The 12,500-nt window shown below is 48.3% G+C and overlaps 2 protein-coding genes across 5 annotated transcripts in view; both read left to right on the forward strand.

Annotated features, from left to right (window-relative positions):
* Positions 1 to 2,653, forward strand: part of LOC126579890 (FHF complex subunit HOOK interacting protein 2A-like) — a 3,532-nt gene extending 879 nt beyond the window's left edge. Inside the window, exons 2-6 of the mRNA XM_050243595.1 lie at positions 1 to 330; positions 392 to 845; positions 920 to 1,044; positions 1,132 to 1,340; positions 1,403 to 2,653. The exon at positions 1 to 330 is cut by the window's left edge and continues 570 nt beyond it. Of these exons, the coding sequence (XP_050099552.1) occupies positions 1 to 330; positions 392 to 845; positions 920 to 1,044; positions 1,132 to 1,340; positions 1,403 to 2,210 (1,926 nt within the window). The 3' untranslated portion in view covers positions 2,211 to 2,653. The remainder of the gene's footprint in view (positions 331 to 391; positions 846 to 919; positions 1,045 to 1,131; positions 1,341 to 1,402) is intronic.
* A 440-nt stretch (positions 2,654 to 3,093) lies between these two features.
* LOC126569037 (dihydropyrimidinase) overlaps positions 3,094 to 12,500 on the forward strand; it is a 15,598-nt gene continuing 6,191 nt past the window's right edge. The window contains exons 1-2 of one of the 4 annotated variants that reach the window (XM_050225826.1): positions 3,094 to 3,179; positions 7,206 to 7,571. In XM_050225826.1, coding sequence (XP_050081783.1) covers positions 7,521 to 7,571 — 51 coding nt within the window. In that variant the 5' untranslated portion in view covers positions 3,094 to 3,179; positions 7,206 to 7,520. Of the gene's footprint in view, positions 3,180 to 3,225; positions 3,424 to 7,200; positions 7,572 to 12,500 lie in introns of those variants that run through there. The other 3 variants (XM_050225825.1, XM_050225827.1, XM_050225824.1) reach the window with 3 other exon arrangements.

Raw genomic sequence — 12,500 nt, forward strand, 5'->3', positions numbered from 1 at the left:
GTGCGGAAGGATTCCATTCTCGTGAATCTGTTCCTCAAATCGCACCATCACTCGGCCCAGATGCTGGGCAACTGGAAGGGTCTCGGTGTGAACAAAGCACCGGTAAACAATCCATTGTTCCTGAGCACAAAGCTAGAGTACGATTCGCGGAGGATTTCTCTGATCACAGAAGATCAGAGTGAGCGATCAGGGGAGCCACAGACCGAAGGTGAACCGCAGTCGCTGCCAGTGAGTAATGCTAGCGAGAAGGCTGATATCGAGACCTGTGATTGTGATGATGAAGATCAGTTGATCCTCTTCGACGCCATTGTTAGTTACCTGGATAGCGCGGTAAGTGTGCACTGATAAGCCCTTCCTGGGATCCTTTCTGAACTACTCTCTCATCCCACAGGATAGTACGATCGTCGTACGAGCGTGCGAAGGTGTTCTCATTCTGGCCTCGCTGCCCACCCTTCGTAAATCTTGCAAAGCCATCCGCAACAGCATTGGACGATTTGCGACCATGATGGCCACCCGGTTGGCGGCCAACTGCCAACAGATTCCAGAAGATATGGACACCGGAGACATCGAAGACGCCAACGTCACGTGGGGACTGTTTCCACGGGATCCCGAAGAACCCCACTACATCGGTCGCTACCAGTTGACGGCGTTTCTCTGCTGGTTGGATTACTGCGATTGTTTGATGAAGGAAAGCGCACTGCTGGTACCGGAGCTAGGGCCCCGGATACGAGAGGAGTTGCTTATCAACTACATCGAATCATCGTTGCTTGGTTGCTTCGCCCCATTCGCACTGGTGCTGACGGCGAAAATTGTAAAGAAAACGCAATCCAAACCGCTGCTCGATGGTAAGTGATGTCACGGGAGGGATATACGAACACAAGCAATAACTGATGGTTGATTGCGAATCATACTTTTTCAGAGATTGCCAACTGGTTAGTCGGGGAGGATGAACTGATGGATGTGAACAACTGTCTGCTTACCATTCTGATTGAGAACGCACACGAGAATACGGACATTTTCCTACCAACACTGCAGTTCGTTGAGGTAAACTGCGAATATCCTTAATGGCCACGGTTACCTTCTAAATATATTGTATTTCTCTCTTTTTCGCCCATGTAAACCCAATCACAGTCTCTGTTGGATAATCCTCACGAAAAGATTCTGCATGGCATGCTGTTCTTCTACATCAACAATCGAGGCTACTACGATAGCAACTCACAGTCAACCATTCAATCTTGGTCCGATGAGGAGGATAACCGGGAACGACGGCGTGGCAGTGCCGATGATCCGATCAAGTCTCGCACACTGGCCCCGAGTAACATCCTTCGGATTATTAACCAGTAAGTTTGGTAGAAAAAGGCACTCGATCACCACTAACGCCTTGAGCATTCTTGTTTTTTAGCTTCTTGCTTCTCTTGCCTCGTCAAATTATCAATGATGCGGGCGGCATTTGCTACGAGGAGTACATGCAGGACGCTAATAGACACTATCAAACGTGGATAAAGAAAACGCACGGTTTCAGTTGGCCCGTTGAAGCCGTGTGGCAGGAAAGTGGCGAGTCGTCCCCACTAGCTGGCCACAGCGAACCGTGTCTAAGTGGTACGGGTAGTTCAGGTATGATGACCGTAGTGCCACTACCACCAATGAAACCAGTTAAGAAGCCCCGCTCGGGAGCAACGGATCTGCAGACGTGCGGAGACAGTGGCATTTCGGAGGAGAGCTTCTACGAGGGACCGCTTTTGAAGCTACTGTTCTCACACGTCAAGCATATGAACACGCAACCGTACGAGCTGAATCTGGCCGTGATTGCCATCCTCTCCAAGTTGGCCCTCTTTCCGCATCCGTATTTGCATGAAATTTTGCTCAATCCAGAAATACCGGTAGCTACCGGTGCTACGACCCTCTGGTCCGTCATGCAGTTCCTTGCACGCCAGGTGCTGACGGAGATACCGCGGGTTGAGAACTTCCAGGAGAAGATCAAGGACACGGGCAGGCGTTTGCTGTCGAACCCACCGTTGTACCACAAAGACAGTGAGCACGATGGGGGCGGTGGCAGAGGAAGCAGCGATACGACGGCTCCGGGTGGGCATGCTGAAGACGAAGAGGAAATCAATGATCCCCTATTCGAATCGATCGTTGTGCTGGAAGAATTTTGCAAGGAGCTGGCAGCAATTGCCTTCGTAAAGTACCATCATGCCAAGGAAGAGTGAACCATTCCAAAGTGAGAAAAAGCCAGCAAGACGGAGAGGCTAGGAAGATTTGGATGCCACCCGTTGCGCTTGTTTGGGTAAGATGACTGCAACTTCGAGTTTATGTTTTAGCTTCATTCGATAAAGTTGGGCACCCCAGTGCTTAATAGAACGCTGCATGTTCTATGGGATGAGAATTAATTGATAATTATCTTAAGTAGCACAATGCGGTTTCACGCCGTTTGTATTCTATCTAGTCCTCGCCGCCAGTACAGTGCAATAACGACGGGATCTTATCAAAACGGGAGATAAAATTCAAATCAAATTGTCGAATCAAAGTGAACCAAGAGAGTTCGGAACGATGAGACACAGTGATCAATAAAGGAGCAAACATCCAACAAGTGGACCGGCCCGTATTTTTGCATCCGATCACGGTGACCCATCTCAACGTCTATCATCGACTTAACGGTGCGATAAACTGTTTATGGGACCCCAAATCGCACTTAAAGTTGATCATCATGCTACGCTACGATCATGTTGCGCCTAATTTGAGCGTTAAACTTACGAAATAAAATCCATCCTCCATCCCTGTGAAAAAGAATAAGAAAAACCTGCAATAGAACGGTGTTAACAATGGGTTTTTCGTACACGCGCATATTCGCACTGCTTTTTTTTAATTTTACAAACCGATTTTGGCGATCGAAAAACACGGTTAAATTTTATCGAGACGGCTGTTTAATTGAGGTGCATATACCTTCAAAACAATCATGGAAACCATAAATGTTAGAAAAAGAAAAAATCGTATACTGCGTTCCGAGGTAGCAATGATTTTCCCATAGTGTTAACCCTTGGATTGCGTGAGGGTGCAAATAGAAGCGAACCATCCTCTCACGTTTCCACACACAATTTTCGGTTCGGACGAAACGGACGTGTTTTTTCAAACGGGCAGACGCAATAGAAGTTTGAAGCTGTTCCCTTTCTCTCGCTAACGTAGGTTCCGCGATTCCTTCTTCTCCATCGGTTTCCATGGTGTTGCACGCTGCTCTCGGCTCGCAGTTGTTTCCGCAGAGAAAATTTAAAGTGTGCCACCATTCGAAAGCGTGCAAAATTGCGGCCCGCCCGACCGACCACTAGCAGCGTGCTCAGTATTCTCTTGTGACTTGTGATAAATCGTTGATAAAATTAATCGGATTAAACAGTGGCCAGTGTGTTGAGCAAAAAAATAGAGCAAGAGGTTGGGCATCATCGTCTCTCTCTCTCTTTTTCTCAATCGTAGTAGTGGCCGCCTAGTTTTCCCGTTGCGTTGCCTGGCGCCATCGACGTCGCTTTTCCTCATTTCGCTCGTGCGTTTCCCCTTGAAAGGGTGCTTATTGCGTATGTGAGTGTGAGTGTGTGTGCGGTTTTTGTGTTCCCCCTTGCTGAATTCACCACGGTTCTACGGTTTTTGCCGTTGATTTTGAAGGGGAGCGCGCGGTACGAACCCCTTGAGCATGTGCGACGAGGATGTGCGAGGTTTCGATGATTGTCACTATCTTCGCAATGAGTTGGCGCATAAAATAGTTGCCATTGGATTACCGCACAATGGCAACGGCAGTGGCAGCATGGCGACCGGAGCTTGTGAGCTTGTTGCACCACGACACCAGAACGTGGAAATTGGAAGTGATAACACCACCCATCCCATGGCATGACAGCAAATCGCCTGCAAATTAATCGCTAAAAACCGTGTGTCCGTGCGAGAGAGAAGAGAATATCGTGAGAAAATGGAAATGGAAAACACTTCATCGCGCTCATCTCCCGCTGAACCGTTGTTCCGGGAGAGTATGCGAGAGATGATGCTGCGCCGTTCGATACGCTGCTGAACGACCACCACTAGCTGGACAACCGCTTCCCGGGGGGAGCGGAGGAAAACAGTCCCGCAAAGGTGCTCCAAAAGGGCAATCGGCCCAAGCGCAAACGAGGCTGCTGTTGCTGCGAACCAAATCGGAGACGGCATCTCGACGTTCCTTTCGTTGGCGTACGTACTCAGGGGCCTAGACTCTAGCGATGAACAGAGAGAAAGACAAGAAGAAATGGAAGTGCCGGAACGACGAGCCCACTGATCATCACCGTACCGTAGCGCTTCGGCCATGAAATGAGCCGTTTTCCAATGCTTCCGCTTCCGTTTTGATCGGAATTCGAAACGAAAAAGGAACAAAACTAACCCCTCTCCGCGCCTGCCGGTAAAGGGAACGAGTAGGGGAACGGAAAACCCATGTTATCCGCTGGCTAGCTGGCTCGCCACACATTCCCGGTGTTTATCTTCGGGATGTTGTGTTGTTCGAATTCAATCGTAATGTACGGCTTCCTCCTATTGGGGCGCAGATGTCGTGTAGAGCGGTCCCGTGCGCGCACACACAAACCCACGGTACATTTCCATGGGCACACCCATCGGCACCACCGGCAGGGAATGGTATGGTTATTTTTAGGTTTTTCACGATTTTTCAAGTGAGAACGTCAACGCTTTTCCTCGACATTATAGTCGGTGTTCTACGATACGGCAGAGCTGCCGAGTCGCCTACTTCGGTTTCCTTCGTCTCCGTCTACTACAAATTCAGTCTCTATAGGTAGGCCTCGACGGGATGTCTTGGGTGCACCAGAAAGTGCGCAACCGATTACCAACTCGCAGTGCCCCCCGGTCGGTGGTCAAGCATTTGCACAGAAAAACCGCAAGGCTGCGGCCAATTACCCCACGCAACGAAATGGATCGCCTTCGAGCGCCCGTCAGGTGTGTGGTCACGCGTCGCCACGGTTCGCTTGGCGTAGATCATGGTTCAGCGGGCCCCACCCCCGGTTTAGTGACCTATTCGAACGGGTGGGCGCCCGTTGGGTCTCCGTGCACAAACATTTCTGCACTCTGTCACGCTGATGGGCACCAGTCTATCGGGACCGGGTCGGGGGGGGGGGGGGGGGGGGGGTGGGGGTGCACCATGGAAGTGATCTATTCCGACGGGACCGTGGATTTGTTTTTGCCCGCGAGCTAGAACGATCACGCTATCAGCACCGGTACAAAGCGTACCTTATCGCGCTTCCTTGGTATGACCCATTTTTCAACCTCCGATGTGAAGTGATGATAACCGATTCAATAGCACCTGAGATGGAGTCCGTCTCCCTGATTGTAGCGACCAATCGAAGCAACCAATCAATGGACTACGGTTGAAACGGAAGATTGTAGCGACGAAATCACTCCATCACTCTATTCACTTTGATCTATCGTTTATCAAAACCGACAGACAATCGAACGGTGTTCACAGGTACTTCAGAAAAGTGACATAATGTTACACATTCCTATCGCACCCTGGTGTGATACCGATTACACTCCCGCGGGAGAGCATCAACACAATCATTGCTCAAGAACCTTCAAGAACAGTGAAAATGTGCACCAAAAGAGAAAGGTCATAAATCAATATTTATCGATCGCGCATGTTTGTTGAAAAGACGCACAAAGATCAGAACATTGGAAGTGATCGAACCAAAGGATAAAGCGCACCAGCCATCGTTGCTAACCATCAGAGAACCAGCGAACATGTTGTTTTGCCCCGCTGGATAGACTTGTACTAACAAAACCCCATCAGAAGAACCCATCGCTTCTCCAGCCCTGCCCAATCTGCGCTTGTTGTGTTCGGTTGAACCATAAACCCGAATCCACGAACACCCCGGGAACGGACTCGTCCGGAGAAGAAAAAGTATTAATGACTCCACCAAACATGGTGTGCATTCCATCATTTGTCCGATCTGCGTCGCTACGCCGTTTCTCGCTCACGCGCTCCTTGTTCATCATCCAGTCGGCCAGTGCCGGTAGAAGCCCGCCTGCCAGCCACGGGCCACGTGTGTGCCCGTGGGTACGGTGGGATGCGCAGCTAAAGAGGGAAGCAAACAGTTGAGTGCCCTAGGCATGCGTGCCCGCCCGTTTGTACGCTGTTTAGCGGCGGTAGGTGCGTGTGCGTGTGCGGGGTGGGCCCAACGGCAAGCATCTTATGCCGCATCCACAAAAAAGCAAAGCCCCCTTTTGGTGCCTGGCATCCTCTCCTTATTATGTTGGCCCCTGCTATGCTACGGAAATGATGATTCGGCGCATAGTGATGCGTAGATTGCTTGGATCGACCCATCGGCAGTGCCATGACACTCTGGATAATCTGTTACGTTTAACAAATATATTTACAATCCCAGTAACCTCATACGCACATCCCATATCATACCATCACAGAGGGCTATGAAAGGCGTAAAGTGTGAATTGAGTAATGTGACCACCATCGTCGTGTCGCACGTTAATCGCCTATCTCCTGACCACACCACACACCGACGAGGAACATTCAAAACCAAACGAACGAACTGCTTGGTCGAGGGCGAAACGTAACACCAACCTGTTGTGAAGACGTCACACTTTAGATCACTGGACGCGCGCGCTGTGTCGCAATCGGAACTTCTGCGAGTTCTTTGCGTTGCCGTTACCACGTTTGGTGCAAAGCCAGGCGGAACAACCACAACCCAGCTCCTCTCTTTCTTTCTGTTTCTCCGGGCGCACCGAAGCATAACGGGGGAGGAAGAAGGTGGGGACTGTGAAGAGAACTATAATTCGATGAGGTTTACGACCGGGAGGGAGAGATAGCTGGGGGGCACGAGCTCCAGTTTCCGTCTCCAGATCTATGGAGCGGTGTCTGCGTGCGTTAATGACTTAAACAGCAGCAGCTGACAGACTGATGGTCGCTTTTTCGACTTGTGCTCTACATTGTTGCCACTGAAGGGGGCGCAAGTTAATGGTCACCAGCGCAGGGGGGACTCCAAAACAAAAAACCTGAATTATAGACTCTAGAGAATCGCGAGCGAAGCGAAGCCTATGATTTAGGGAAAAGTGTGAAAAACCATTTGCCAGGCACCCTTTGCTGGCGCTAGTCGCGGAATCCAGATGGCAACTATCTTACTTTTCGTGATGCGATATTGATGAAAGGTTTTCCCGCCCCAATTTTCCGCACAGGCCAGCAACAGAGGCGGGAATTCTGTATGCCAAGCTGAGAAGTGAAAAAGCGTGTAAGTGGCGTGTAGTGCGTGAAGACCCCCTAAAAAACCTTAAACAAGTGGCCCACAATACTAGTGAAAAGCAGGACGAAGTGCAGCGCTGACGTGCGAAGCTAAACAACAAGTGGATCAAAAGTGTTGCGATAGCCGGTTCCCTCCGATACCAAGCGAATTGGGCATCACTCCCGGTGGTGTACAGAAAAAAGTCCATCAAAACAGAAGGAAAACCACACCAGCCACCGGACTTTGTAGCAGCAGAACGAAGCGAACAGCAGGAAAATGGCATCCCCAGCGCCGGCTCCAGTGAAGAAAGTGCCGATTCATCTGCAGGTGAGCTTCTCCGGTGGAAATATTTTCCTTCGATGCCCATTGCTGAGCTTCGTGAGAGGGGTAGATGAACCCGCCACGCGTTGTTGTGTGTTTTTCCTCGTTAGCACTCGATACGGTTTTCCACTTATCGAGTCATAAAGGCAGTCGACAGGCGGCTCCGGCCGTGGGAATTCGGCAATCCGTACATGAAGAAACAAAAGAAATATTGAAAATGGATCCGAATACACGGATGATCACCGGATCGCCGGTTCGGTCAGTTTGGTGCGATTGTATTGAAATTGGCCGCTGGTGGCATCAAACCGATTGAAATGAGTTTTTTTTTTCATGCCGAGCTTATTTTCCAACGAGCGCTTTCTAACTCTTCATCGAAATGTGACCGTGAGATAGTTTTACAGAAAAATGCCCTTTGGAGCATCATTGATGGGTTCTTCTTTGTTTGGAGAGAGAGATATCGTTACCACCCACTCCACCGCATAATATTCGTTGATCTTTTCAAGTGTAACTGCTCTTTCATTGCAACCTGTTGCTTTATGGTCCAGGACTTTCTTTGGACTTTTTTAGTTGAAGATACTCGATAATTCAGATAATTGGTGCATGACACAAAAAAGCCACAATGTTACTGTTCGATTGCTATAGCTGCCCAATCAGTTCGGTTTTAACCATATCTTATGATCTGCAAATCTGCAAAAGAGTTCAGGAAATACAATTTGTTGGTTAATTTAATTGTACGTATTGCATGCCAGCATGAATCTAGTAATCGTTGTACCATTCTCAAGAGATATGCTGGAATTCCCGGAGCATTATCGATCCAGCACACTCCTGTAATCAATCAGGAGGAGGTTTATGTTGCTCATAAACACATAACTGTCCCAAGTGGGATTCGGCATAACCTTCACTTGTGCCATCCCCATCCTTTTTATATTATGTTTTCTTTCAATCTTACGAACAGGAAAGTGATGCTTATTGTCAAATCTGTTGTGGAAAAGTTTGATTCGTTCAGTCTGAATAGATATTCCAGCAAATAATGAACCGAGAACATAGAAATAACATGAATCATAGAAAACCCATCATGCAATGCCATGGCATTACATAGCAGGCTGTGACTGTTCTTACTTCTTCTAAGCTTGGCAACAACAAGTTCACTGATGTATTGATTGTGAAAGTACTTTTTTCTGCTAGTTAGTGTTCTGTTCTACTAAATTCAAGTGAAAATATGGAAAGTTGCTCCAAAATCGCTTCAACCACCCTTTTCTCCAGTGGATTTCCTTAAATTTCAATTTTTTTACTATCGTATAAATGACCTAAAAATATTTTAATCTAATGAAATCAGTTAATAATGCCCGGGAATTTAACTCATAATTAATAATCACTGCCTAAGGGTACATTTTCGTGTTACGAATTCAATGCTCCTCGTTTGAAAGTGATAAAAAATGTTTCAAACGTCAACATAACTCCCACCCCATTTTTCGAGTCCCTTAAAAATCCAAACACCCTGGATGATTCGTCACCATCCAAATCTCTTCCAGCCATGCAACCGCACGTGTCGTACCATCTCCTACCGAGAGGACAGGCCCCCTCTCAACCCTCAATCTGCTTTACATCGATCTAACGAGAGACGCTTTTCCACTGAGGTGGTGGCCATTGTGTAGTTTATGAAGGCTCTGAGCGAGCGAAGAGAGGCCTGAAGTACGTTCTCATCGTGCGCACGGCGATGCACATGAATTATTAATAACGCGCGGGACTGTGCGGCCAAACAACGCGATGGCGCGATGGATTCGGTTCCAGTGACCGTGTGCCGGCCAAGAACGGCTCGGTTCTTTTGGTCGGTATAGACCCGACCCGGTTAAGGGTGAGAACCATTTAGAGAGATTGGTTGCTATTTGCATTCGAGGGTATAGGCCACGCCTGGGTCTGGGCACGAGAACAGCAGCACCTTGCATCATTTACGAGACGGCTTTCGGCTTTCCTTCCACGAGGGTCTATCGATTTGCTTTTTTCACTTCACTGTGTCTCACCCAGGCGCGTTTTTACTCCCGGCTGTCTGTCTCGTGGTTGTCTTCCGTTAAGACAGCAAAGGTTGGCACAAGCGGCGTTTTTTTTTTTCCTTCAGGGAACCCGCTTTTTCGGTGCCACCGCTATTCGTGCCAGGTTGTCAATTTAATTCAATTCCACCGTTTTGCAAAACACTGATGGCCTTGGGTGGAAATTAGTGACTTCCTTTTTTTTTATTCGTTCATCCCCCCCAGAGGGTGCAACAGTGCTTTGGAGAGCTTATTGCAAGTAGTAAAGCAAAACATGCGCGCACCCCATCATGTTTCAGCTTTTCAATGCCACTAAACCTTGTAGAAGGGTTTGAGGAACCTTACTGGTGGTGTGTAGTAGAGCGCAACAACATCAACAACAACAACAACAAACCACCACCAGCAGCGTTTGCCACTTGTAGGTCATATCCGGTCTGTTCGAGTTGCGCTGTGCTGCATACGAATACGAGGCCACGGATGTTCTATTCTAACGCGCGATGAATTGATTGTATGTTCCTCGTTTTATTCATGGATCGAGGTAATCCGTTGCTAATGCGAGAGAGGCAGAGAGAACTAACGAAGGAATCGTCGAATTCCCGTGTGCTAACGGAAGAACCCCGGGACCAATAATGGGCACCAGCGGAAGGCAACTGCCACACGAATCCACGCTATCAGAGTCCAATCAGACAGCGCACATTGGATGTCTCGGTCTCGACCGTCGATTAGGTGATGGCTGATCCCAAAAATGGTTACAAATGAGTAACTGAGTGAGTGAGTCGGGCAGCGATCGTAGTCAGCGATTGTGCGATTGTCTCAATTGCAAAAATGATCCCTGGGCTAGCAGGCCACGGTCTCGAAGCAAAAAATGTCTTCCGCTTTCCTTAAATAATTCGCAAAATGGCACGTCTTCATATCAAACAGCAGCACCGCGTGCGTCTGCTGATGGGCGATTAACAATTAAGCGAGAAAGCAAAACGCCACACCACGGCCACGGAATTTGAAGGAATGGTGCCATTTTGCGTGATGATGCTATTTAACACCGCCCCCGGTTGAGGGGGGAATGAGGAGCTCATCATGCTGCATCATTATTGTTGGTTAAACGGGAACAAAAGTATGTAAGTGGAACTCCAACTGCTTCCAACGTGGAAAGATTTATGCAATTTATCGCACGATGAGCACTAGATGATCTCAAATTTTGGGGCCTTCTAGATTGCAATTTGTAAACTCAGCAACGTGCCGAATGCTGAGAGCGCGTTCTATTAAGGCCAGATTCAGGCAACGCGCAACTCCAAGTCCAAACAGATACCACGATCTCGCCCAATTGGTACAATGAGGAGTGCCCGTATCGCCATCACCATCATCTCTTCCCCCCGCTTCTGCGTTGTCGGTAGCACAATTGAAAGAGCACGCAATGCACCATCTCTCCACCCGGACCTCCTCTTCTCTTTTGCTCCGTCTGGTGGCCACTCAACGCTGCTCAAGTGCATCGCAGGGACCGCAGGCCAGCCACCATCCTCCCCCACTCAAGTGGCTGCTGCTGCCCGTTCGAAAGGGTGCCATATGGGGTGGCGATAGCAGAAGTTCCCTATCCACGTATCAGCCAGCCGTGTGGGCTATCATGTGTTAATGCTTCCGAATCATGTTTTTCTTCGATCATGTTTTTCCTCCTTTTGTTTCTTATGCTTACAAAGGGGAGTTTGGAGGAGGTTCGTGCCTTCCAGAAGACCATTGGCAGACCACTCAGAATGTCGATTTTAATTGTTTCGCTCGCTCCTTGCCAGCGGCCCGTGGCGTGGCAGGGCGCAACAAAGGAAAAAAATCAATTTACCTTGGATTGCGTGGCCAATTCCTCTTCCTTTTTTTGCTCAAGCTCTCCCAGACCTTGCTGGCGTGTCCAAGTGAGGTGCGCGAGAAATTCGGAACATCCGGATTAGCGTCCAATGGCAATGGCGCGCTGGCAACAGATCGGCTTCACTTTTCTGAACGTTCATTTCGCCCAGAGCGTTCGAGTGCTGCTCGTTACACACTCACGTCATGTTACATCTTTAATTTTCTTCATTTCGAATTCATTTCCATTCCGTACGGCGTGTGCCCGTAGGTGTTTCACACTGTTGATCTCGATTTGACGCCCTCCGCCCTCCACCCGAAACGATTGTTCTGCTTGCCCGGTAAAGCTACCGACTAATTGAGCCACACGCTCTTTTGTTGGAGAAAAAGCGGGGACGAGCCGTCCCGGCGTTGGTGCATCGTAGATGAAGTGAAAGGATTGCGTGAAAATTCCTAATTAAGTTGGGTCGGAAGATGCCATCTCCTCTCTGGCCAGTTCTCTGGGTTTGCGCAGGAAACCGCGTGTTCCTAAGTTTTGAAAAGTGAGTGAAAAAGGGATCCAGCATTTCCATTAGCTCGGTTTGCAGTAAAAAGAAAAGCTAATTCTAAGGTAATTACTGGCGTTTCCGTTTCACGCTTAACGTGCAATCGTGCCATCACGAATGGTTTTCAATTAAGGAAAACATTTGTACTTTGCCGCTCGACAGACAATTGCTAATTATGTTAGGAGACTAATCAATGTGCATTAGAGGTAACCCAGGTTTACAACATGTGCATTGATGAATTCACGGCGCCAATGAAGTGATAACGCAAGCCAATTACTATGGTGATGACAATGTTAAATTGCGTTCATACATGATTGAGCAATTTCCGTAACGGAATGATCTTTGTGATTATTCAAACAGCTTGGAAACAGCATGTTTATTACTGATGCGTTGTACATATTTATTTCTGATCAATATTTATTACCGAATTACTGTGTTTTCTGTGTTGCCAATAATTTACCAATTGTTATAGAGATTCAATGAATATCTCTCGACTGCAAGGACTCTTGCTAAATAACAAATGGAGTACACAGAAT

Source organism: Anopheles aquasalis, chromosome 2 (assembly GCF_943734665.1).
Source record: "Anopheles aquasalis chromosome 2, idAnoAquaMG_Q_19, whole genome shotgun sequence".
NCBI lineage: Eukaryota > Metazoa > Arthropoda > Insecta > Diptera > Culicidae > Anopheles > Anopheles aquasalis.